This window comes from Podarcis tiliguerta (genome assembly GCF_965153285.1).
Source record: "Podarcis tiliguerta genome assembly, chromosome: 1".
NCBI lineage: Eukaryota > Metazoa > Chordata > Lepidosauria > Squamata > Lacertidae > Podarcis > Podarcis tiliguerta.
In genome coordinates, this window is record NC_139534.1 from 51,165,392 (window position 1) to 51,193,340 (window position 27,949).

Sequence of the window (27,949 nt, forward strand, 5' to 3'; positions counted from 1 at the left end):
ACAGAAATATGCTTTCCAATGTTTTGGGGTTTTGTTCTTTTTAGAGAAAGACTGCTAGCAGTCCAAGGTCTCACCAGCACATAATTTCCAGAATAAGTGGCACTGCAAGCGGTTCAAGTGTTGATTCTTTATTACTGAAGGAAGGAGCTCTTAAGTGTACACACTTTGAGGCACATTCAAAGTACACCCCCCCCCCAAAGACCCTTTTATGTGCTCCAGGTCTAATTTGTTTAATGTTTGACATCATTTTTATACGACTTTTATGTGTGTTATTAAGGATCTGCTTTACTGTATTTCAATGTGTTTCTTCTTCTTCTTCTTCTTCTTCTTCTTCTTCTTCTTCTTCTTCTTCTTCTTGCAATCTACCCTGTCAACTGAGTTACAAGGCAGCATATAATTCTCCCCGCCCTACCCCCCTTTTACTCCTGCGCTTCCTTCAAGGACAAGTTGAGGAGGTGGTGGTTGCAACACTGAATACGGCAGTACATATAGTCTCCCCCCTAGCCCTTTTATTAAGTTGAAAACAGGCAAGCTGTTTCCTCCAGATGTTTCGGACGCCAGCTCTCATCAGCCCCAGCCAGCGTGCCAGTGGTTCGAAAAGTCTGAGTTGCAGTCCAACAACATCAGGAAGAGGCAAAGGTTAGCCATCCTTCAAACAACCCTGTGTGAGCACAGCATCCTGAGATATGGAGAGCCCAAAATCAGCTTCCAAAACAAGGGTTTGACCCTGCCCCTCTCCCTGTGATCTAAGGCCAAGTACACATTAGCGGCTTAAAACACCACGGTTGTCCCCCCCCCCCCCCCCGAGTGTTTCAAGTTGCTTTTTTACATTGCTGTACACAATAAAGATGGGTTGGGGTGGCCTTCACCTGATGCTCATTACACAATTTGTTTCCCCACAATGAACTCCAAATCGCTGAAGCTGTCATCTGTGCCTGCACAATGGCTGCCATGATAATGTACGTGCCTCAGCTTACGTTTCCAAATTGGATAGAGGCTGCTTTGAAAGAAAGTGCATCAGACAGGAGCAGAAACTACAGGATACCTAAGGCTTGTGGCTATGGCTAACATAATGTGTACCTGGCTTCAAACAACAGTGGTGGGAGCACACTGGAGCCAGAGTAAATGGTAATGTGTACGCAGCTTCAGTTGACCATTCTGTCCACTACTATACCATAGTAGCTACGGTTGTGAGGCGGGGAGAAAAGCACTGTATACATGCTCAAAAGCTATTCTTACTTCATACACCCCAGAGCTAAGCCCTATTTCCAAGGACTTAAATGTCACAGAGGCTCACGTTTTGTATTCAGAGTTATTTACATCAGCCCAAGGCACTCACTGTGCCTAACTTCAAAGACTCAAGAGTCCACACTACTAATAATATTTCAGGCTTTAATCATGGAAAGGGAGAAGGGGAAGAGTGGAAGAGAGAACTAGGAGGCCAGGGAGCGTAAAGGCAGGGGAGATACACAATGGCGTGCTGAGGAGGCTTGTTCAGGCAATTCAGTTTTTCAGGTCATGGAGGCACAAGCAAAACATGCAGACTGGATCCATTTCCTTCCTGCAGCAATGTTTTATAGAAATGGTGCCTTTCGGGCAACTAGAGGTGCTTCTGAATGAAGTGTTCACTGATCAGTCACCCTGTTTTTATGCAGGGAGGTTTTATGAAATGTTGGCTATTATAGTGAGCGTCCCTCATGATTTGTTTGTGGGGAGGTTATATGGTGGTGTGTCAAAGTCAGTGCTATCCCACGCTTTCCAGGGAATTTTCTCGCCACATGCCTTATTGCAGGAAGTTAGATCTTTTGGGGAAGCCGATTTGTTGTGCAAGACCTTCCTATCAACTGTAATTGCACAATCCTAATTAGCTGGTATGTTGACTGAATCTCAACCAAAAATTGTGACAGTCTGGAAACCCCCGAGAAAACTTACCCCAGGCTTTTTCTAGGTTTGCTTCATCTACAGATTTTTAGACTTTCCGCTGCACCAATTAAAAGAGAAAAGTTCACATTAAAATGAAACAAAAACTGCAGAAGTAAAAGTGACATCCTAAGTACGCTTTCTATAAAGAAAGCTAGAAGGAACCCAGTCAGTCTTACTTTTGGTAAACAGATTTCAGACTGGGCTGCAAATTGTGCGTCCAGGAGTGTATGAATATATTGTAAGATGCCTAACACCTGCCTCCTTGTGTTTGTTGAAGCTTAGCCATGCGATTTAGCCTTGTAAATAAATTCACATCTGGAATCCCACAGAAGAAAAGCACCTTAGGGTACTGTACTGTCACACCACTTCTTAAAACTATAATTTCCTAAGGCTGCTTCATATTAAAGTACTCAGTCAGGGTGCTTCATCAGAACCATTTGCAACAAGCAGTTGGGCCCCCTAGTATAATAGCTGCAGACAACAAGATACAGTATTTGCAAAGCAGAGCATTGGTGGTTCAGATTAAAAAACTATGCTATGGAGCAGAGTTGCAAAATCCAGAATGTTATCAACTACAAGGAAAGACTGATTTCCAGGGCTTTGTCAGGACTGAAACAAGGACACAAACCATCTGCAGTTGGATCCCTGGCTTTTTTAATTGTAACCTAAAAGCACCCAGAATGGCCAGAGTAAGGGGAGAAAAGAGAGGACAGGATTTCTGCACTTTTAAGAGTTCTATAGAAGAGGGAAATTTCAGCAGGTGTAGAAGCTACAACGTGCTTACATTTCCTCTACTACACACAAAGGGATAGGAACCGTCCTCTCAAATCTGGCTACCCTACCCAAATTGGATTGCAGAAGCGAGATTTAACACTCCATCCCAGAACACTGATTTTCTCCAGTCTAAATTCCCCAACCACCCTCATCCCCCACAAGTTGCAATCTGCTCCACAGCAGAAAACATGCAAATACCTGTCTATTTTCTTCTGTGGCATAAACATGATTGGGGAAACTTTGCTAAAGAGGAAAATGAAGAAAGGGAAAGCAACCATACAAATAAAAAATGGTTCCTAAGGCTTTCTGAGGAATGCTTAACCCAGTGCTTCTTGATAAAACTGCTTGGGAAAACTTTTTTCCTCGGGGGTGTCATTCCTAGAACTTCTCACTGTTGTGAAGTGTATAGCAACATCTTCATCCCAAGCCTGCTCAGATAATACCAGGTGTCTAGAGTACTTCTATGCTTTCCCATCATGCAGCATATTTATAATTAAATTAAATTAAATTAAGTAGGCTTGAGTCACCAATCAAATGACAGCTCATTATTTGGCCGCAATCAAGAACATGCTTGTGTAAATAGTCACCTGTTGAATGATTGATTTACTGGGGTGGAGAGGAATTGTATACCACTTTTACTGCCCTAAGCTGGCATCCAAGGCAGCTTAATAAAGCCTCCTAACGACACCAGTATAATCAAAAAGAAATAAATCAAGCAAGAGGTGAATTCCAAAAGCATGCCAGAAGACAAAGAGACCAATAAAAGGAGCAGTGACTCAGCAGTTGGCTGACCAACCCTAGCCCAAAAGAAAAACCAGAAGTAAAAGTTCAACAAGAACCATTTAATTCAGCAGAAGCCACAGTAAACAAAATGGGCCTCACCTGGTTCTTAAACAAAGATGGCAAGGAGATCTCCTCTTGGAGGAAGTTCTACAAATAAGGGGACAGTGACAAAAGTCTTTCCTCTAGTAGTTTAGTGACAGAACTACAGGGTCCCTTTATGACAGTCACAACCTGGAAAGATTATACAATGATCTTCTCATTGTACAATCGTAATAAACAAGCACCGTAACAAGCAATGGCATGCAAGTCTCCATGATCAGCTAGATCTACTATTTTCTGTGCCTATGCTTGGGAAATGATTTGGCGTGCTCCAATATCTTCTCCCCTATCATGCTGATAGGGTGATGGAGGCAGGGACACTGCTGCAGAAACAGTAATAGGTCTTTGGTCCTATGCAACCCTCCTGGACCACTACACCACTGGTTCTCTCTAAAGTAAGGGGCATCCCAAGTAGGTTCACTGGTGATGATCTCAGCTGTTGGGCAGGTTCAGAAATGAGCAGGCATCTATTATAGTGGCTCAAGACCAGGCTTTATTACACTGATCCCCAGTACTGAAGAAGTCAGGTTGTGGGCCTGTGTGAACGTCCCCAGGGCCACATGTGCACACACCCTCCTTTAAGAGCAGGCAGGCACAACCTGTCCTGCCACTCCATATAATTCATTGCATTAACGTGCAAGGCTTTCCAGTTGGCATCTCTTTACAGTAGCAGGAGATTCCCAAATCCATCTGTCAGATGCAGCGGTGTCTTTTGGGGTGGGGTGTGGGGTGGGAAAACATTCTGACTCTGTCTTAGTGCTATGTTTCCAGGAATGAACCAAGTAGGACTTCTTATCTGGCAATTTCCCAACACAAGCACCATATAGTTCAGCACTCTTTGTCATCGCTGAATAGAATGCTATGTTCTGAAAGGTCATGCCTGCTGCCTGATCATGTCAATAAACTAATTAGTATATGAAATGAAGAACTAGAACTGCCAGGCATTCAAGAATTGGCTGAAAATGAAAGCATTGCATTTGAGAAATTCATTAGCAGGGTTGTGCACAATTACATCAAGGAAGCAAAAGAAGATGTAAGTCTAGCTAACTTTTTGCTTGGAAGAATGCCAAGATAAGCCCATCACAGTCTTAAGCTCCCCTTAATACTTGTAGTATGAGTATTAATAACATTGCCTTGCCTTATAGCATCATAAAGATTACTAAGATACCATGAAGTGGTCAGAGCACAAAGGAAAAGTGATATATGCATCATTCCTACTATTATGATGTGAAAGCTGAGGGTATAATTGCTTAGGCAGCCAAAACCACCCACACAAGAGAGAAAGGCATCAGCCAGCTTGGAGGAACCTCAAGATTTGCATAAGCACAAATTTGCAGGTGAGGAATGAAGTGAATGGAAACCTAAATACCACCAACCCATACCACAACATTTTGTTGCAGATCTCACTTATACTTCTGATAGCTGATCACCTGGGCAGAGCATTACATTTCTAGATGCCTGTGGATTTATTTATTTTCTGAAGTACCTGCTACTTGCACAAAAAATGGTACCTTATCGTGAAAAGGGAAGAGCCACAGCTCAGTGGTAGAACATCTACTTTGCACGTACAGAAGACCCCGGGTTCATTCCCTGACTTTTCCAAGAAGGGCTGGGATAGACTTCCTGTCTGAAACCCTGGAGAGCTGCTGCAATACTGAGCAATAAGCACTTTTGGTAATACTGGTCCGACTCTGTGTAAGGCAGTTTCCTATGTTTGTATGAGATATTTTGATTACAGGTCCAGGATTTTAACAAAGCCTTCACAATAACATTTTAGCAGCTAGCTTCAGAGTTTTGCTGCAACAACAAAGAGTTAAGTGCATCAGTTCTGTGAGACATGCATATGTCACCACAGCACAATTCAAGTGTCCCTTAATGATAGCATCTTTTTTCTGGTTCACAAAAGGTATTTCATATTTACTTGGATCAGTACAGGGGGGGTAGGAAGCCAGCAGCAGCGAGAAAGTCCTTGCCTGGAATTAAATCTTATTTCCAGAAGCATTCTACCATCCCCGTTCAGCAGATGGCATTCTCATATTCACTACACCTTTTCCTTACATGTTCCAGGGATGACCTCTGTTCCGTTACAACCGAGTCACACACCACCAACCCCTCAAACACTTTTAGTAAAATCATCTCCTTTGAGAGGGTGCCAAATTTGGATATGGATGAGGAAGTATCTAAGGGGAAGGGCTGTTGTTCAGTGGCAGAGCACATGCACAGCATGCAAACAGCCCCGGACACCAATCCCCAACACTTCCAAGTAGGGCATGGAAGCACCTCCATCTGAAACACTGGGTAACAACTGCCAGCTGTAGATACCATTGAGATGGATGGGCCAACAGCCTTTGGGCTCAGTTAAGAAATATGTCAGATCTCTTAAAAGAATTCTGCATGGCTCTAAGACTCTGCTGCTTGCTTGCCACGATCCTCAAGTATCTTATTTTTCCTTTTAATAATTTCAATGGGGGGGTGACAAGAAATTTTCTGCTCCGGGTACCACCTGACCTTGCTACGCCACTGGTCACAGTGCAAGAACCTTTTAGCACCAAGTACATCAGGGATGAAGAACCTGTGGCCTCCACATATTGCTGGACAACAACATCTGTCATCCCTTGACCGTCACCATGCTGGGAGTTGGGAGTCCAACAACCATCAGAAGGAGCCAGGTTCTCCATCCCTGGTGTACATTAAAAATATGTTTTGTTATAACTTTGAATAATAATAATAATAAAAACCCAGCATATCTAAGCAGTGTAGGACTTGGAAGACCTACTATTAGATACAGGAAAAAGGAAAGCCTCTTTTTCCTGCGTTACAGTCATCTCCCACATGGTGGATGTTGCAAGCCTTTTCTTCTTTCTGTTTCTAAAAGCACATGGTTCTTTTCCTCAAGCAACCTAAAGAGTCTTTCTTTCTGCCTCTGTGCTCTCCCTTCCTACCTTTCTGGTTCATGTGCCACTTCCTCACCATCACCACTCACCCTTTCTCTTCCTGCAGACTGCAGTTTCTGGCCCATTCTGTAACTCCATACTCGGCAGCATGGAAAGATTTGTAAAGAATGAATACCCACACACAAACACAGGCAGAGCATTTCCAATAGCGAATGAATGGGAATCTCCAGAAGCTGCGGGATATGCATTCATGTCAAGCATTGTATGGGCCCAGAAAGCGACAGCCACTGTCGTTCTGCTCTCCTGTGAACAGCAGGGAGCTTTCTGGATATCACGCACATGTCAGATGTTGCAAACAGCTGACCATTCCCAAGAAAAGCAGGCAAAATGCAGCTGTGGCAGTGGAAGGCTCTGTTCATTTTTATCTACTAGGATGCAGAACAAAAGAAAAACTTCACGGTCCATTAAGTGCTCTGTAGCGAGCTAAAGGTAAGTGATCAGAGCTGTGCAGAACTCAGACATTCTTTGGGAATTGAGAAAGGGGCCATTCAAAGTTAGACCACTGACCCATCTAGCTCAGTTTTGTTTACGACGACTGCCAGCAGCTCTCCTGGGTTTTAGATGGGGGGACAACCCGAGACCTATCTGAAGCTGCCAGGGATTGAACCTAGGAGCTTCTGAATGCAAAGCAGATGCTCTACCACTGAGCCACGGCTGTTCCCCAATCCCCAACATGCATAGATGCAACTGCTTCTGCCCACCTCCAAAGTAATCTTAGATTTAATCCCTGAAAACCAGTTATCCAAACTACTTACTGCTCCATTAAAAAAAAAAAAAGTGTATTGCCAATGTAGCAGAAAGGAGGGGATGTCAGCTCATATTAGCAATAATTCATAATACGGTAATAATGATAATAAAATAATAATAATAGTAATAATGATTTATTATTTATACCCCAGCCACTCTGGGCGGCTCCCAACAGATTATTATTCATAATAATAATAAAGCGATAAAACATCAACCATTAAAAACATCCCTAAACAGGGCTGACTTTAGATGTCTTCTAAAAGTCAGATCGTTGTTTATTTCCTTGACATCTGATGGGAAGGCGTTCCACAGGGCGGGTGTTGCTACCGAGAAGGCCCTCTGCCTGGTCCCCTGTAGCCTCACTTCTCACAGTGAAGGAATTGCCAGAAGGCCCTTGGAGCTGGACCTCAGGGTCTGGGGCTGAACGATGGGGGGGGGGTGAAGATGCTCCTTCAGGTATCTTAAAACACACACAGGTCATTTTCTCCCTGTGTTTCAAGTTTCATTTTCACATCGCTGTACACACCAGGGAGGTGTGGGGATGTCTTCACCCAACAAACATTACCCAATTTGTTTCCCTGTACTTGTAACACCCCCTCCAAACTCCTATTCAATGAAGCTGTTCTCTGCACATGTGCAGGGGCTGCCTGGAATGTACACACCTCACCTTCCATTTTCAAATCAGATGGAAGCTGGTTTGAGGAGAAATGCATCGAAACAGAAGTATTCCATTAAAAACTACAGCATACATAAGAATTATGGCTAACATCTTGTGTGTTCAGCTTCAAACACAAGTGGTGGAGCAAACTGAAGGCAGAGTAAACCATAAAGTATACACATCATAAACAGGATTTTTCCAAAGCAAAGTTAATACAAAGAACAATTTCTGACCAAAACTAAACACCACAGTACAAGCAGCATCCTATGCCTCAGAAAGGCGTTCTTAGCATTATATCATGCATATCTGTAACATAAATCTCACAGTCCCCTAGATCAGGGGTGGGCAGAGTTAAGGGCTGAAGAAGTATATAAAGGGAAGAGCTGTCAGTCAGCTGTCGAGAACATGCTTTGCATACAATAAGTCCCTGTTTCAAGGGAGATCTACAGTACACATTTAAGGTACATACAGTGCACATTTGCAGCACATTCCCCCCCCCCAATAATATTGGAAACTATAGTCACCCCATCACAAAGCTAGAGTTCTCAACAGCTTTCAACACCTTTTACTAAAGTTCCCAGAATTCCTTGAGGGAAGTCATGCTATTTAAATGTGCATTGCATGTGCACATTTGGATCTGCCCCATTAGAATTAAAAAGGCCCCTCACAGCACATTCTCAGCTAAAGCATTTGTTTTCTGTCCAGAAGTGAACTCTGTTCACAGTCCTTTCACACACAAAGTCCACCCTAGTTAGCTTTCTTCACTTCAGCAGTCCAATTTGGGTGGGAAAAACATTTTTGTTGTTGCTGCTATAGTCAAGCAACAACGGATCTACTGCAAATCACAGAGATCTACCGGTAGATCCGAAATCTACCTTCCACGCACTCTCACCGATTTCAATATATACTTCTGCAGGGCTATTTCTTAACAGTGCACGCGTGCATGCATGCATATTAAGGCTCCATAGATATTCCTCTGATGAAATGCATGCAACTGAAATCTCTCCCTTCCAAAAGCAATTAATTTACCGGGTTCCAGAGAGGCAGGCACCGATCCACGCTTCTCCTACAGCCAATGCAAATACGCGCCGCCTCTCGACGGGACTTTCAACTCTAGCGCTTCAAAGCTTCTCTTGATTAACCTCCCGCAGAATCGCACAGGAAATTGCTTCCACACTCCTATACCTGGGCTAATGGCACTTTGGTCCACGACTGTTCTATCTAGTCCCCCAAATCGACAGGCGCCCCCCCGGATCCGTACAGCCCGGCTTCCCCTCGTACCAAAAGCAACCTGCCTTATCTTAAAAACCGCATAACTCTCGCTGTCCGTTAACATCGCCACCAAATCATATTGACATTCCACTTGCAAAATTCATCGTTATATCCAGGAGCGCGCGGGCCGCGCGCTCACATACCCGCTCTTTCCCCCCGCCCCATCTTAACAGATCCTCTTCCCACTCAATTATAAAGCAAGAGCTAAGCAGGCAAACAGATCCCCCCAAACCAGATGCCCCCCCCCGCATGCAACCTTTGCTCTAGACATCTCCTTCTGCTACAGTACAACCGTTGGGACCCCTTTAAAAAACACCAGGCCTCCCCCTAGTAACCTCGGCAAGACTTCCCCATTTGCAGCACCCGTCGGATCAGAGAAATGATCTCGTCCTCCTCGGATCAGACGGATCCAGCCGCAGAGTCCTCTCCGGGTCTCCAAACTCACCCGATGCGGAACAGGAGGGGACCCGCCAGAGCCATGGGCATTCGGGGAAAGCGCTGCCTGGCCGCGCACCGGTGGAAAGCGCCGCTCAGGGCCCTGCAAGAAGAAGCGGCGAAGGTTGCAAGCAGAGCTTGGATCCGCAGCAGCCAGCCCAGCCAAGCCATGCTCTGCGGAGGGAGCGCGGCAAGCATCGGACCCGCCCCCCGCCCCTGCCTTTAAAACAGCCCTCCCACCTCCAGCGCCAAGCACGCAGCCGGGCCCGCCCCCTCGGAGCGCCGTCTGGCTCAGAGCCGGAGCCGCTTCCTGCGCGGCTTGGGATGCAGTGCCCCCTGAGGGATCTGGCCGTAAATGCCAGCGATGGTACCCTAACGGGACGCGTAAGAAACTGGTAAATGAAGAAGCCCAAGGCATCGGGCTTTCAAAAGAAAACATTTTTTCATTGGTTTCTAAACAGATACAAAAACAAGAACCATTAATTGCATTATGGTCATTTTAAAAGTATACTACTGTATGTGTATATATGTATGTGTCTCTATAAATGTGTTGAGACAATAGTATTAGTGCTTTTTTCTTTTAAAAAAATGCTAAGGGTACTCTCATTTTGACTCAAGAAAAATTACCATTTTTTAGTTCAAATCAAGAAAAATAAATGGACAAAATAAATAGACAATGGACAGTAAATGGACAAAAGTACAGAGATTCACAATATGTTTAGGGGTATGTGTAACCCTGCATTTCCCCCAGAAAAAGCATTGGTATTAGTATTAACAATTATTTTATTAAATTTCTATACCAACCGTCAAGAATCACAGTATTAAAACTCAAAAATATGATGACAAATCTGGTTCATTTCTACAACAGCAAAACTGGATTAAGTAAACGTTTTTCTCTCCCTGTGTCTCTTTATAATCCTGCCCTATTACATCATAAATGTGCAGCCTTGACCTGCTTTCAACCTGTTGTTTTCTCCAGATGTATTGGGCCACTGCTCCCACCAATCACTGCCAGCGTGGCTTAATGGCCAAGGAAGATGGGAGCTGTGGTCCAACAATAACTGGAGGACGTCAGGTTGGAGAATCCCTTCTTCCCCAAGATAACTGTAATACACCCGCAATTAAGAAAACAGAACAGCTGTATCGTAAAACAATGAAAAGTGCAGCCAAATCAGACAAGGCATATAAAAACCGCTGATTATCTTTGAAAAGACAAGTTGAACCTACTGCCCCAGCCTCTTTAATGGCGGGGCTTTCCTCCCCTGTAAAGAAGTCAGTGGCATTTCCCTGGTGCACAAAGAGCAATGTAATATTCTCCTACAGTTCCCTGACTGCACATGAGTGTGTTTGTTTTAGTTTCGAAAGGCAGTGTGTGTGCACTGTGACACCTACTGATTAGAGTCAATAGCATCAAATTTCCTTCTCATTTTTGAGCATGTAAAACAGAGTTTACCCAGTAAGTACCGATTCATTGATAACTTAGGCTACAAGTCTATGCATACTTACCTGAGAGTTAAACCCATTGAAGAGAACAAACCTTACTTCTGAGTAAACAGGATTGCACTGTTAGGACACTGCTTTCTGCTGCACCACTTCATTTTTAAAAAGAGATTTGTTGCTGTTTTTGCAAACACCTGTGAGTTTAATCATTGCACTAATTCTGAGTCACAGTGCACATTTGCAGAACAGTAATGCCCTCTGAACGGCATTTACACTAAAGAAAAAAGTAAAAGTAAAGTAAAAAATGTTGGGAAAGATGGCAGGCACAAGGAGAAGGGGATGACAGAGGACGAGATGGTTGGATAGTGTTCTCGAAGCTACCAGCATGAATTTGACTAAACTGCGGGAGGCAGTGGAAGACAGAAGTGCCTGGCGTGCTCTGGTCCATGGGGTCACAAAGAGTCGGACACGACTAAACGACTAAACAACAAGAAATATACCTAGGTTTTTGAAGTCCTTTCCTTCCCAAGACTGTTGCATACATTATTGTTATTATTATTAATTTCATTTCCATACAGCTTTATATTTTTTTAAAAAAAATCTCAAAGTGGTTTTCAACCTACACTAAAGCATCAAACAAAACAATCCTGAGGAAAACATTGCAGAAGAAAGTCAAATATAAAGGATACATTCAAAGAAACATAATTAACAGGAAACAAAAATATTATCTTAAAGATTTTAAAATAAAACATTGCAAAGGAGGTCAATCACAGAATCATTTAAAGCAGAAAAGTCAACAACAACAAAGTTATCGTAAGCATTTCAAATGACAACATTACTAAAGGAAGTCAAATATAAAATGCACATTTAAAACAATGTATGTAGTCTACAGCCACATGTCTACTGTAAGGATGACCATGGACATAGTCAGGGGGTGGGGGGCAGCTGCCCCCCCCAAATCAAGTAAATAAAAAATACTTAACTAAAGGAGAAATTGTAGAAAGATTTTGACATATTTTTCTGAGCACTTGGAGTCAAAAGAAAGTAATTTAAAACAACTGTTGTTGAGACATTTAATTCTTAATCTGCTAGACAGAGCCAGACAGAGGATGGTGACCGGTGGGTGTCCTGCCCCACCCCCAATATAAATCCTGGCTCCTCCCATGAGGACAACTACCATAACCAAGGGAAGCCATACTTACTTCCACCTGTCCAAGTGTTGAAGCATATATTTACTTTCTGATGGAAGCCCTTAAGGTGCTTGATGCATAGCAATAATTAATCAATTTAAGGGCAGGGACAGCTCAGTTTGTAGACTTTATTTAAAAAAAAAACCAAACTCACCAAATGGCAGAGCATTGCTCTGGAGAGAAGAGTAACTTTGGGTGATTGTTGTTTTTTACCAGTATCTTTTAATTTTATTTTTAAGGTGCTGTATGCACATTCATTCACTTGGGTATAACCATAGAGGCGAACTCAGCCTCTAAAGAATTGTTTGTGTATAAATTCAAGCTTATTTATATATATAAAGGATCACTAAATGCCATGAGCATGCCAAGAATTGAATGGTTTGCTACAATTATCTTGAACTTGATATTCATATGATTGTGGCATGCTTATCTATCCAATACTGTACTATTTTTCATATTATTTCATCATCCTGGAGATCACTGGATTATCTTTTTTCCTTTTCATTATTTACCTTTATCCATTAGTTCCTCTTACTTAGTCTTTCAGTACTACTAATAATATCTATGCTAATGATACCCAGTTGTTTCTACCTCTCTCCCCCTTCCTTTGCTGATCTCTCACCTGTTTTGCATTTACCTCAGTCTCCAAGCTGCTGGCTCCCTGCTCACTGGCTTAGAGACTGACCCCAGCCTTCCTAACTGCCCTCCACCTGTTTCTTCTGCAATTCCCATCAGCCCCACTCTGCACAGTCAATAGGTCATGCTGGCTGGAGCTGATGAGTGTAGTCCTAATCAGGTGGAGAGGGCCAGGTTTGGAAAGGCTTTCTTAGAAGACAGATCCTTTCAGATTCTTACAAAGTAGGCTGGGCAGAGGAAGGAGACAATATAAGCACAGAACGGGGACATCTCACCCTGCCTGATCATAGGATTTACTCTCAGCACATCTAAAAGCACTTCTTTGTTTGCTTATTGAGGAAAATGTCAAATCAAAAGAACCAGAATTACAGAAATTCTTCCAGGCATATTAAGAAATATCCCCCTCATTCATTGACTGTTGTACTAGCCTGAGCCACCAGATGGTGCAGCAGTACAGTGGCAATAAGGTTTGTTTCTGTCTCCACGAATGAACAAACAATGCATGCATACCATTTTTATTCATTTTTAATGCAACTTAGGCTGTTGGATTTGTTTCTTGTGATGCAGAATCTTCAGTGCCAACTCTGAGCAGAGTTTGCTTCTAGGAAGAAAACTCTGGGAACTGAGTTGCTTCCTGGAAACTGTATCCTGACATCATTTGCTCAGGGCTCTCTGCAAAGGCGGGACTCGCCCGTATGCTGGTGTTCGCTGATATCTCAGGGAAGATGCACAAGGTCGAAATAAATATGCACAGAGCAGGAGGGAGTAGTCAGGCTTAATGAATGGTTTCCCCAATAAATACTTGCAAGCTTTTATGCTTATTCTCAAAAGCTGCTTCTTCAAGATCACCTTCATTTGCGGCTCACATCCCATTTTTCAGCTTCATTTGCTTTCGTTCTATTTTGTTGTCGCCCTTATAATCTACTCTGTGCTCCCCTCCCCCTGTGGGAAGCCTGTCTGTTTCTATGGCAACACCGATATCATGAAGATGGTTTTAGAGTTTAGTGACAGCCGCACAAGACACCAGACAATTAAGCATCTCTAGTAGGGTTTGGCATTGCTGACACCTAGAACATTGGCCTCTAAAGCTGTGCACAATATATTTAGAGCAGTGCAGTGCCTTAACTATCGTGGTGCCTTTCTGCATCTCTGTAATGAGTGAGGGACAATATAGATAGATTTAACATTTGCTTCGTTAAACCTTTCATCACTCAGTTCCTTCTCTCCCCTCACTATTGCATACACATACTCCAGGCCAACTCCATCCCTGCAATGACCCATATTCATCCTGACAGCTGCTCATAATCTTGACAGTGCCAGCTGAGCTCCAGCAATCTCATCTTTCTGTTTTCAGGAGGATGAAGAGAATGAACGACACGCCATACATTTAAAGCACACAAGCTCCCCCCCCCCCCAAGAGCCCTGGGAACAGTAGTTTGCTAAAGATGTAGCTCTGTCCGGGGTAAACTACAGTTTGCAGAATTCTTTGTGCTTTAAATGTATGGCCTGCATGCAACTTCAGTATGGGAATCTGTTGTGTGCATCTGTTTGAAGATGTGGGAGGGGTTGAGGACTGCAGTCTTTTGCCCTGTCTCTTGCAAGTTACTTCTGGGTAGATGTATCTAGGATTGCCCTTACCGGGTGGTGTTGAGCAGAGTAGACCCATTCATAGCTGTCAACTTTTCCCTTTTTTTAAGGGAAATCCTATTTGGAATAAGGGAATTTCCCTTTTAAAAAAGGGAAACGTTGACAGCTATGGACCCATGGCACTTAATAAATAGGTCCATTCATTTCAGTGGGTCTGCTCTGAATAAAATGCAGCTGAATACCCTAAATCAACAACAGAGCTATCATTTTACTGAAAGCTTAGGGCTTCTTCCTCACTCATTTAAGCAAGGTGCTTCCTGGCATGTGCTTAACTTGCAGTATTGGTAATAATCCAATATTGCCTGAAGGCAGAAAGGACATGCTTGAACTGGCAGTAGTTTGATTTTTGCTTTGGGACATAGTGGACAAAGCATAAAGAATAAAAGATGGAGAGACAGAAAGGAAAGTACAGTACAGGTATGGAAAAAAGGAGACTGAATATATAAAGAGGGGTTGATAATGGATACATTTGGCAAATGTCCATATGAGGATGCAGCATCTGATGTTTCAGGACAACTTTCTCCCACCAATTATATCTAAAGTAACTTAACAAGTGCTTATACAGTATGTATACAGTAACTTATACAGTATGTATAACAACCAGCTGTTTATATATATATTAACTATCTGTGTAATGCTAGAAGTATCCTCCAGCTGTACCATTTTTTTAATAGGATACTAGTTCTCTTGTATTGGCCCTAATAACTTTCCATTCATAAGGATGAACTGAAATTCTGAAAAAGTTTACAATACTGGATTAGGTAAATGGTAAAGGTAAAGGACCCCTGGACTGTTAAGTCCAGTCAAAGGCCACTATGGGGTTGCAGTGCTCATCTCATTTTCAGGCCAATGGAGCCAGCGTTTGTCCACAAGACAGCTTTCCGGGTCATGTGGCCAGCATGACTAAACCACTTCTGACACAACGGGACATCATGACGAGTGCCAAAGTGCATAGAAACACCGTTTACCTTCCCACCACAGTGGTACCTATTTATCTACTTGCACTGGTATGCTTTCAAACTGCTAGGTTGGCAGAAGCTGGGACAGAGCAACAGGAGCTCACCCCACTGTGTGGATTTGAACCACCGACCTTCGCATCGGCAAGCACAAGAAGCTCAGTGGTTTAGACCACAGCGCCACCCACTCCCCTAAAATACTGGGTTAGCGTTGAATAATGTTGCAAGAAAAGCCAGTTTTGTTAACCATTGAAAAAAAGTGTTTAAGATGACAGAGAGAGGGACATGATCCTGTTACAAGTTATTCACTGACGTGTCCTACTCCCAAAGAAGAACCAGTTTATTCATAGAACTCTTTTTCATTGGTCACAGTGATGAGTTACTCTTCTACTTAGAATTTCTCTGTATGATATATTCTTGTGTAACATCTGTGGCTGGGACTCTGCATGTCTTAAGTCCTCAAAAGTGCCATGTTTTGCACTTAGGAAAATATGATACTTCCCCCATAAGATTTTGTAGCCATAAGATTTTGTTTGACTCAACTAAGACACAAACGCCATCAGATGTTGAGTCCTTTGCTACTGTGATGGCTTTATGGAATGTGACTACATGCATGCCAGGGGTGCCGTTGCACCATTTTTCTACTACAGTAATAGAACATGCCCACGGTATTTCGTGAGCTTACTTGTTAAGGTATTCCTTTGGTGGCTTTGAATTCACTAATTGTGTGACCCCAATGCAGGGGTACTTAGCCTTGCTGCTGTTCTTCTCCATTTATTGCTGGCTATCTGTAACCCACAGTCTGGGGTGTGTGGGTGTGGGTGGGTGTAAAACACCACTAATTTAATTTTGCTTTTCTAAGGCAACATTTGGAGGTCTTTGTCGTCCCCCCCCCCCCCCATCTATGTTCAGCAAGGTCTTTCCGGTTTCCAAACTATTCTTCCTCCACAGCCATTACATGCAGTCATTATACTGTCATTGGATCAGGAAGTGTGAGAATATTGTGCAAAGGATGGTGTATGTAGACGTGCCTTGTTTGGTTGTGCAGACCATTGAAAACAGACCTCCACAACTATACCTTTTATATTCTGATCGCCTGTTCCTAATTCCCAGCTCATGCCCTCCTCTCCCTTTGTGTTCTTCCCTGTTAGAATTCCGTGCATGCTAGAATCCTGTGAAAAGCTTCTCTCAATGCTACCAACTCATTCTGTCCCTTTAAGAGGCGGGGAGGAAGGCTGTTGCTGCGGAAACCAGTGAATACATTGCAACCTCACTGTGGAAGGACAGGGGGAAAAACGCAGTGAGTCTAGAGTGGGAGGCTTCAGGTCTAACATGAAGCCGACTTCCACTCATTTCTCTAAATTTATCCCCATCCTGGGAAGCTGCATGGGTGGGGAGGAAATAACTGGGATGGATGCAACAGGGGTTAGCATTTGAGGCATTCATTGATGAGGGTGGAGGGGCTTTGTTGCTACATCAGGATGCTGTACAGAAGGACGGAGGACAAGTGAGTGGAAGGAAATAGGGGGTCTTTGCAGCCAATATTCTCCCAAATTTATACAAATGCTTTATTGATTAATTGATTGCCAGGCTGGGAGCCATCCAATAAAATAAAAGGAGGCAGTTTCAATGAGAAAAAGACAGAGAAAGCACATACCAATTTAATATCAATTTAAGTGCCATTTATTTATTTTTAAATTTTAAATTTTGTCTACCACTTAATCGTCAAAACCTGTACTGTAGATGGTTTGCATAAAACATAAGATAGACATTAAAATCATCAGAAGTTAAAAATGAGTTGATCCATTAAAATCACTGGTTAGAAATATATGTTATGAAATATAAAAGGGAATTACCAATTAAAATGCTGAACCTACCTATCTGGCTCAGGCTTGCCTAAGCAAAAACATTTTAGAAGGCGCTATAAACAATACAGAAAAGGTGTCTGCCAAATACCAGTGTGCAGGGAGTTGCAACATAGGGACTGCCCCATTGCAAGACGGATTCCTTCCTTGTGCAGAACAGGCTTCCCCTAAAGAATCCTGAAAATTGTAGCTTGGTGAGAATTCTCTGTTAAAGACCCTTTGAAGGACTACCTTTCTCAGAGTTCCATGGGAAGAGGGAAGACAGCCCTCATCCTTCCTACTATTTTCTGGGAAGAGCCTGGAAAAGCTTGACCGCAGAGATCTATCTTAGCACCCACCAAGGAGATGGCATGAAGCACAGCACAATAAAAGCCATCGCTTTGCCTGGATACCTGACTTTTAGACATGCAGGGCCCATTAGCTGGTCCTGATTCCTAGTTTTCATTTTCAAAAAGTTTGTAGTGTTTATAGCCTGGGAGGTTGGTGGGAATAATGGGAAATGTGCATTGCCTCTGAGGGAATATGGCAATCTCGTTAAAGAGGTCCTTGAGGAGGTGCTAGGGGCTAGGGCCATAGCACTGCTTATGGAGTAGCACCTATTTGATGCAAGTCATAGGGTCTCCTCAACACTGATTTGACCCCTTGGCTGAAAATCCAGCAGACAGGTTGGTTGAGGTTGGTTACAACCCAATGCCTTCACCAAACTCCTTACAGCTGTAATCAATAACGTTGTGGCCTAAATTCAAACCATACAGTGTCGTCACGAGTGGTCTTTTGGTCAGCAATGTTGTCTTTTGGTCAGTGTCGTCACAAGTGATCTTTTGGTCAGTGGGATGGTGGGCTCACAGCACCTGAATGCGCAAATGGCAGATCCCCATGTCTTGGACACATTAGCTCAGTTCTTTCTGGTGTTGGTTTCATGCTGAATTCTTCACTGTGACTCTCTCTTGTATATATCGTCAAAATAAATATAAAGATTATGGCAGGCTGGGACTATTCCCCTTATCTCACACAGTATGTGGCTAGAGCTATGTCCACTCCAGCCAGTGGCGTAGCGTGGGGGGTGCAGGGGGGCCGGCCGCACCGGGCGCAACATCTGGGGGGGGCGCTCGCACTCGCAGCTCTCTGCCCCTACCTGGCTCACTCACTCTCTCTCACTGCAGTGCTGGCTGTGCAAATCCGATCCGAGCCGCCGGGTCGCCGCCCACTGTGGAGGGGAGGGTGCCAGGCGTATGGTGCGGTGCGGAGAGAGAGCGAGGGACTATCTGGGGGAGGGACAGTGCAGCGGGTGGGGGGCGCAAATTACTTGCCTTGCCCCGGGTTAGGGGGCGCAAATTACTTGCCTTGCCCTGGTTGCTGACAACCCACGCTACGCCACTGACTCCAGCTAATGTATTGCAGGCAGGGTTTGCATCCAGTCTGCTTTCATCATCCATATCCTTCCCCCCGCCCTTTCTTCTTCCAGATTTCCTCACAGCAGACCTCTGGGAAGTGTCCTCTTCTACGCCCACCTGTTCCAAGGCTTTAAGTCCTCATCTCTCCACAATGCAAAAGAAGACCTCAGACGAGGTGCCAAAGGAGGTGCCAATACCGAAAGTCCCAGCTGCCAACAAAGGGGCAGTGGAATTCCTCTCGCTCATTGGTGGGTGCCCCTTTTGAGGAGGGAGGAGGCTCTCCTACCCTGTTCTCCCCCATGTAAGGGAGGGGTGCTGACAGCCAGGAGCTTTTTCACGATCAACCTTTGAAGATATAGGAGTCTTAGGGCCAAAGTAGACTGACACTAAAAGCACCACTGGGAAAACCTTTTTTCTTTTTCTTCATAGCAGGCACTGAGGGGCGGGGGTATTGGTGTTGCAGTAGACATAGAGGAGGTTTAAACCTCTCCTCATCCTGCCACCCAGCTGCAGTTCTATTGAATTTCCCCACTCCACTCCACCCTGGGGGCATTTTCATTGGGATTTCAATAGGGGGAGTAAAAGATCCCCTGCCTGCATGCTGCAGTCCCAATGAAAATGGGAGGGTCCCCCTGCACCTGCTATTATTAAAAAATGAAATGGAATAGGAATATTCTCAGTGTAATGTCGTGTCTAGTTTCCTCAGTTCTAAACCATTAAGGGTGGGCATGATTGTATCAGCAGGTTTGATGCTAATTCCTAAGGCAAAACCAAGTTTCCTCTCTTCAACAACCAATTTTGTGAGCCACCTTTTAGACCTGCTACAAGGCTTTGCCAGATTGACTTGCAAGATGGTATGTCCCAGGGCTGGGATGGGGAAACTTCAGGGCATGGAGCCAAATGCAGGCTTCTCTGTCTGACCCTCAGGACTTTTCCCAGAGCCCTTTCCCCCCTCTCCAGGCCACATGCCTCACCAGCCCTGAACTGCACCCTCCTTGAGAGCTTTTCCCTCACTGGAATGTGTCCTCAGCCTCAGACAATATGGGAATGTTCAGGGTGGCAGGAGAGGATCTATTGTTTATTAACCTGGAATGCAGCCCATTTTCCCCACGCCTTTCCCTGGCTGACCATCCTTTCAAATGCTGTAATGAATCATGGACAAAACACCAGGCAAATCACAGGCAAGCAACTGGCAGGCCTTGGGAAGAAGCCAGGGAGAAAGGAGGTCAGTATGACCCAGATGACTCCAAACTTAGTGGACTGATTCCTTCAGCTTTTCAGTTAAACACTTCCATATAGAACATGGTTTGATATTAGGTCTCTGCTCATGGGTTTTAGGGTTGGATCTACCCTTGTCGCCAAAATACTTCATCCACCACCAACAACTGGTTTCTGTTCTTGGGGAATATTTTCCCATTCTGTGTGGAAACAGGCTTTTCTCTCTCTGTTTCCCCCAAATGATAATGTTCTACTCTCTCATCTCGCAGAACTGAAAGAGATAAAGTACTGCATTTTTGGGGAATCACTGGTTGCCATCTCAGAGAGCGGAGAGACTACAGGGACATTCACCATCTCAGTGGAGGAGACCAGCTATTCACCAGACGACTGGGACGAAGAAGACCTGTACCTGGTCCGTGCCAGCAGCAAGGGGACCATTGATGGCATCCCTTGCACAACGTCCATTACAGGTAACTTCACTGTGATAATTTGGCAGGAGGAGGGTGGTGTTATGGAGAAGGGAGAGAGTCGGACTACTCCTGTGTCCAAATAACAGCCTTCAGGCCTCAGATTATACAACTGGCGATATGGGACCTTGAAACTATGGATGCAGAGATGGAGCTATAGCATGAGGAGAAGAGATTTAACCATAGAGTATTTGTAGCAAGTGAATATAGGCATTTTTTTGGTTCTTAGTGCTACACTTCCTTAGTCTGATAACTGTTTTAGACCCAAGGAAAGAAAAAGTTGAGCAAGGTTCCAGCCACACAGTGTGGACATAGCACTCAATATTCTGCTGTATCCCCAATAAGGCCCTACAATTCCTGTTCCTATAAGCTAAGGTTGTCATACGTCCGGAATTTCCCGGACATAACCGGCGATTGGCTGTCGGAAGCAGTGTCATGGCGGAATCCGCTGATGCGTCCAGGAAAATCTGGACATATGGCAACCCATGTCAGCAGTGTCGTTTTGTGTGATTTTCCTTAAAAATAGCTCCAAAACTTCATTTTTATTTATTCTTTTGAGATTTTGCCGAAAAAGCCAAACAACTTTTCTGTCCGGATTTTCACTTTTTGAAATATGGCAACCGTACTATAAGCAAGACTCTACTATGTTTAAAATTATTCCCACTTCATTTAATGGGACTCATGGGCTATGAAGCTTGTTCAGAATTGCAGCCTTCAATCAGCAAAGACCTCCTAATTTTGTGATGTACTTATTTAGTACATTTCTTTCCCACCTTCCCTCTAAGGAGCTCAAGGTGGCATACATGGTCTTCCCTCTTCCCATTTTATCATCACAACAAGCGTGTGAGGTACATTAGGCTCAGAGACAGTGACTGGCCCGAGGTCACTCTGCATGCTTCACAGCTAAGTGGGGACCAGAACCCCAGTTTCCCAGGCACTCTAAACACTACACCACACTGCTGGTCCTTCTCCCAGCTATTCCCTTGTCGCTAACAATATGCGTTTAATTTTTATTTTATCTCCTTAATGCAGCTGGTATATGTTGAATAAAAGCCATGGAGTATTATTTGTGCATTCCCACCCACCCACCCCGAGCAATCACGTGTTTTGGTAGGCTGCCTAAAACCCATTGAAACGAATGAGATTTGAGTAGTTCATGCACAATACTAGTCATTCTGCTTTTCTTGTGTAAATATGTTTTGTTTGGATCTGAGAGTTAGTACAAGGCTGATGCTTAGAACCTTCTGCTCTCCTTCAAACACCTCAGTTGAGCTGCTTGTCTCCCTGGAAAAGCAACTAGGCAGAGAATGAAGAAAAGTGAGGCTTCACCATAAACAGACCACTCTTCCCTGAGATGCCTCAGTAGTGCTTTGCCATTTCATGGCATTGGACAGAGTGGTGTTGCTATTGCATCTTAAGGAAACAAAGAAATGGCACAAATTAGGTTGGGCTGATAGCACAGAAAACACTGGAATGCAACATTTTGGAAGAGAATTCATCTGGATCCTCCATAAAAACAGAGTGAACAAATGATATCCATTCCAGAGAAAACAGCTAGTGTGGAATCAACCCAGTCACAGTAGGTTTGGCAGCCATCACAGTGGTTTCTAGCAGCTATCAGACACAACTTCAGGAAAATTCCGAGAAAGGTAGGCAGCTTCAGGAACTCTTGGTAAAAACTGGAGTATTTCCTAGGGTAATAATGAGGGACAAAAGGCAACCTGGGCTTGCAGGGAGTGTTTAGGTGGCATAACCTTTAACTGTTTGTTTTTTAAACCTTTATCTCTTTCTTTATCAGGATATGTAACAAAGAAATTGGAAACTGTGGAGCAGCACACAAAGGAAAGTGTGAGGGTAAATATCTTGTTTGTGTCTCCTTCACCATGGCTACCTGGAGGCAAGATAACATCTAAACACCTGAAATGAATAAATAAATAAGGAAATTCTCCAGTAGCACCTTAGAGACCAACTAAGTTTGTTCTAAACACCTGTAATTCTGACAAGATTTCTCCTCTTCATATTGAAGCATGGGGGTAGAGGAAATCTTTTCAGTCCCACCCCCCTTTTGCAGGTTTCCTTCATGATCTCCATTTTCTGCCCTCCTAGTTAAACTGTCCAGGTTAGTTGGCCTTAGGTTAAGGTTACCAGACGTCCCCATTTCCCAGGGACAGTCCCTGGATTTCCAAATCAGTTCCCTGACAAAATCCATCTATTTAGTAGGAAGTTGAAAAGTGTCTCCGGATTCATTGAAAAAAATCTGGTAACCTTACCTTAGGTCCCTTTGAAATTAGTGGAATATCCAGCCCATTCAAAAGCAGGCTTTTGGAAATGCAGTTGTCAGCTCCCCTTCCCCCTGTGGAGAATGGGATTTAAAGCAACACTTTGGTCTTGCCTACATGCACACACCAGAAGCAGGAAGCAATCCAACAGGACTATTCATAGCCACAGTGTACATAAAGTCAATTTAAGACAATGTGGTACCTGAGACAGAAAATCCAAATCATGTCAGCAGGGCAATTTAACAATAAATAAATAAAATAACCGACCTGCATATTCTTCCTTCTAACATAACTGACTCCACCTACTTGTAAGGCCTTAGATCTCTTCATATTTCCGGGGTGGGGTGGGGAACAGTGTGTCATTGAAGGTGTGATAGATCAGCCTATACGTGCTCTGAATTTCTTCCGAAATTAAACTTTTATACTTATCAAGGACCGGACTGGAGGGCCATTAGCTGAGATGGGCTTCCTCCAGACAATCTTTTGTGTGTGTGTGTGTGTATAATTTTTATTAAATTTTCTGTTTTACAATTTATAATATTCATTTAACCCACCTTAAAATGTCAATGACTTCCCTACTTCTCTTTCCATGGATCATTTTGCATATAATAAATCCCTGCATATTTTGCATAAACAAACCATTCAGTAACCCATTATTACATCCATCAAAACGTGTTTACGCTGTTGAATTTACTTTAATGCTTCCAACTTTTTCAAGTGTACACAATTTCCCCCCATGTATTCAATAAACATTTTCCAATGTATGTTCTTCTTGTTGTCTTATTCTATATGTTAGGTCCACAAGCTGTGCATATTCCATCAGTTTAAGTTGCCATTCTTCTTTAGTTGGGACCTCCACTCCTGACAATCTGTTCATTCAGCATCCATCCCAATTTGCTTATTTGGTGGTTAGACTATGGGTGGGATTCAGCTAACAACCCCCGCCACTGGAAGCCCAAACAAGGATTTCCACAACAACAACAATTTATTTGTACCCCACCCTTAGCCACTCTGGGTGGCTTCCAACATATATAAAAACATTGGTTTGAGGTCCAGGAGAACCCTTGGAGCAGTGCACAGAGGGAGGAGAAGGGAGATTAGCACTACATTGAATTCCTTCCTATGCCTGGTCTTAATTGGTCCTGATTTGTTTACAAAGCAGTTATATCAGAATAAGCCTTCATTTTGATTTGCTTTGGGAACTGGTCTTGCAGGCCAAACTGGGACCCATGATTAGGCCTTGGGCCAGAGATTCCCCACCTCTGTACTAGAGGGACAAAGGGCTTAGACATAAGTACTCCTGAGTAAAAAAATTTTTTTTAAAAGCTCATCTATCTGGCATGGATGTATAATCTTGTTGTACTTACTCTTTTCTGCAGTTCAGGGAGCACCCAGTGGAAACCAGGACCCATGTGGTGAGACGCCAAGACCAGCTTTTTGTGAGCAAAACTGTGGTGGAAAGAGATGTGAGTAAATTCTGGTCCTTCTTAAAGGATTTGGAAAGTCAAGCCCAACTCCCTCTCTCTCTAGGTTAAGGGAAATAATCACACTAGTAATTCAAATCCATGTAACTTTCATGTCTGTTCACCTGTAAGTCCATTCCAGCGCGATTTCCCTATTAAATCCACACAACCAAAATTTTATTTTACGTAATACTTATTTTTAAACATCCCCCTCCCTCAAAATACAAGTTTCTAACTGCATTTTCTCTTGAAATAACGTGTTTTAAAATGCATTTTGATTGTGGCTGTTGTTGAATGAGAACTACATGGGAACAATCAAGAAGTGAGTTCTGACACACATTACTTATTCATTTAGAATATTTATTTCCCACTTTATAAGCAGTTTACAAAATATTCTGAAATAAAGATTACATTCAAATCTAAGTCCAGGAACAGAAATAACACAATGTCCCTGTGGTGCTAGGATTATTCATAACACTGGAAGGTCTGAATCTGGTTAGTTCATACTTAGTTTCACAAATACTGTATCCCTCAAGCATTCCTAGCTACTGTCCTTGAATGTTATCTATAATAACTTGTTCCACTGGTTGTCATCAGGGATTAACAGACTATGAGATTGTTACTTTCCACTATCTTGTAGTCTAACAACATTTCGATTACACATTTCCAAACCCTCCACCTTCATTATCTCAGTACTTACACCAGCCCACTAAGAAGAAGAGCATTGTCCTCATGTTGCAGGTATGAGCTGGTCTGAGGCCCAAGGAGTCATGCTTAGTACCAAATGCCACCTAGTGAATTTGCAGCTGAGATCTGATTTGAACTGAGGACTTCCCAACTCATAGTCTTCACCACTATGCTGCACAAGCCCTCATAACAGTCAGATGACAAAGGGCAGCAAGATCACGGTTTCCCATTCTTGTCCCACGAATGGCTAAGCCTGCTTGAAGCGCCAAGGAGTGCCATCTATAAGTCCCAAAACGATTTCCCCAGAATGACCTGTTGTTGTCTTGGATTTGGTGAAAATGCCTTTCCTCTATTCTCTCTCACAGGAAGAGATCCACGTTGACACATTTTCTTACAAACGTGCACAGCTTCATGGTCTAGTCTCAGAGTCTGCCAACTTCCTGGTGATGCGGGTGATGGCCAGGAGGCAAGCCGTACCACAGGATGCCATTTTCCTTGCATTTGGCATTGACCAGCACATCTGTCCCTGCACCTATGTGAGTGTGTCTGGTGGGGCCCCCTGCAGGTGTTGGCAATGCATGAGGAAGTTTGCCTCAGGAAGGGCTGTAGACCAGTGTTACAGCACATATTGTGCTGACCTATCCAGCTACGTAGGCCCAGCCCTCGGTAGATTGGCAAAGATTTCCACGAGAAGATTTGACCAAAACATGTAGGCCAGCTGACTGTCTAAAGTTAACTATATGCTGGCAGGAGAGAACAAGGCTTTGCTGCCTCAGCAGCAGCAGCACTGTTTTAACTCACCTTTCTCGTTCTTCAATTCGCTTCCCAGAGTTCCCTGGGCATCCAGAAGCAGAAAGTGGGCAAAGAGGAGGCGGAGGTGTTTGTCATCGAGAGAGTTGTGCACTCCGTGGACGAGGTCCCCCTGTGCTGGCAGTTCTACTTCCTGTCAGATGGGTAAGGAGGCCCCAGTGCAATCGCTTGTGCCCAGCCCGTCCTTGCAGGCAACGTGGCTCACTCACTCTGACCTAGAATAGCTTCTGACAGTCTTATCGACAGCATCTTACTGTAGGTTTCCTAGCGCAGCCTGGTTTCCTTTGAATGCCAGTGCTTTAAAAAACCTATTATTATTATTATTATTATTATTATTATTATTATTATTATTATTTGTTGTTGTTGTTTAGTCATTCAGTCATGTCCGACTCTTCGTGACCCCATGGACCAGAGCACGCCAGGCACTCCTGTCTTCCACTGCCACCCGCAGTGGAATTATTATTATTATTATTATTCATAAATAATAAATTATTATTATTATTATTATTATTATTATTATTATTATTACAAATACATTGAGTGAATGCAAGGTAACCTAGTTCTTATATCCGCTCTCACAGTACACAGGTTGTGTGTACTAAATTCCCCTTCTCTCCCTCCCTCCCTAAGAACCATAAATGAAACAACTCAGTTGCATTCCGTATGCAAAATGACATGCAAAATGTGGGGAGGAGAAGAGGATACAGAAGATGTTTGCATCTTCAGTATCCACCAAGATACATTTGTCAGTTGATTAACTAAAAGAAACACAAAGGTAATGGCAGGAGAACTTCCCGTTCCTAGGCCTGGCATGCCTCATGATGATCCATTCATAGCAAATCCTGAAGGCACCAGAGTCGCATGCAGCTACAGTCCTGCAGGGCTCCTGCCTATCTCTTACAGTTCCCAGGCAAATATGGGAGGGTCCAGCTGGCTAGTTTTCCTTCTTGCCTCCTCCACCCAGGCATTTATCTCGCCGTGTCCAGGTTGGATCCCCGGCCACCATGGTGATCCTGCAGATGCCCATTCTGATCGACACAGGTAAAAGACAGGAGTCTGTGAAATTTCCCTCCCTCCACCCCGTCAGCGGTTGGGAATGGTCACCAGAGGCAATTGGGGCATTTGGTAGTTGAACCCCCTCCAGACATCCTTTTTTCATTGGACATTTGTGATGGTCTGCAATTGAGATGGTCACATCAGCTTTCAACACCATTAGTGCCTGCAAAAGTTTTGGGGTGGTCACGCTGCTTCATTTCCAAGTGGTGCATCTCCCATAACTCCTGCTGAAGTTTCATACCTTTTTTATACTACAAATGTTCTAGTTAATTTTTGGTTTTGGTTCTGTTGTGCTATTGCCCCTTTGGAAAGCAAAAACATGATAACAATTGGGGAAGTATCCCAGAGCAAACTAAAGTAGACTAAATCCACCACTAACACACTATTATTGTGTCAAGAATGCATTGCAGGATACACCCACAACAAAACACCAGTCTGGAGAGGCCCAGGATCTGTGCTGGCCTCCACTGGGGACAGCATCTGGGCGAAAATCAACTAACTTGGGCAAAATGGCAGAAATGCATTCTCTTTCATTTGGGCATGGATTGAAATTTAATTGCACTGTTTATTTTTGTTTATTTTTAAGAGCCATGTATTTCTAGTATGTGATGGACATCTATCTCTAATTCCCATGTTCCTAACTCTCGGCTTCAATTTCCACCTCTTCCCAGATGAACCAGACCCTCGTCCAGTCTTCGAGAAAATCCCGCTGGATTGGGAAGAGGATGTGCAGCTGTATTCCCAGTTCTTAGACAGAAAGGTGAGTTGTGTGGCAGCTAGAGTCTTGCCTACGCCCTTAAAATGTGCCAACTGTTGCCAAGGGTCAATTAGTGGGCCTCCACATACATACAGTTTTACCTGAAGTACTTGGGTAGGGCACCAAACTGGATAGAGCAACAACCTGAGAACCCCTCCTCTAACGGGGGTTTGGTTTCCTCCCTTCAGGAGGAGCTGCAAGCAAGCCATGCCACCTATGTGCGTCGCCACCCAGAGCTCCGTGCGCTGTTGGCAGATTTCTTACAGCTGCTGCTCCTTCGCAAGCCCGATGACGTGGTCACCTTCGCTGCGGAGTTCTTTGCCCCCTTTTCAGTGGAGCGCCCGCCCTGCAGGTCGTTTCGGTCATCCGACAAGCCCAGCCCCTTTCGCAGCCACGTCTAAACTATTCCAGCAGAAGAATAAAGACCCAGAGAATGACA

General features: G+C 43.8%; 2 protein-coding genes across 2 annotated transcripts in view; one reads left to right on the top strand and one right to left on the bottom strand.

Moving 5' to 3' along the window:
• Positions 1-9,878, bottom strand: part of PNKD (PNKD metallo-beta-lactamase domain containing) — a 33,503-nt gene extending 23,625 nt beyond the window's left edge. The window contains exon 1 of the mRNA XM_083431566.1: positions 9,656-9,878. Coding sequence (XP_083287692.1) covers positions 9,656-9,843 — 188 coding nt within the window. The 5' untranslated portion in view covers positions 9,844-9,878. The remainder of the gene's footprint in view (positions 1-9,655) is intronic.
• CATIP (ciliogenesis associated TTC17 interacting protein) lies at positions 191-27,949 on the top strand. The gene is made up of 12 exons (XM_083431560.1): positions 191-784; positions 1,010-4,916; positions 16,666-17,021; positions 18,845-19,021; positions 20,261-20,461; positions 22,257-22,312; positions 24,117-24,203; positions 25,253-25,423; positions 25,717-25,841; positions 26,662-26,738; positions 27,425-27,513; positions 27,699-27,949. The coding sequence occupies exons 4-12, from the start codon at positions 18,925-18,927 to the stop codon at positions 27,909-27,911; spliced, it is 1,116 nt and encodes a 371-aa protein (XP_083287686.1). The 5' UTR covers positions 191-784; positions 1,010-4,916; positions 16,666-17,021; positions 18,845-18,924; the 3' UTR covers positions 27,912-27,949.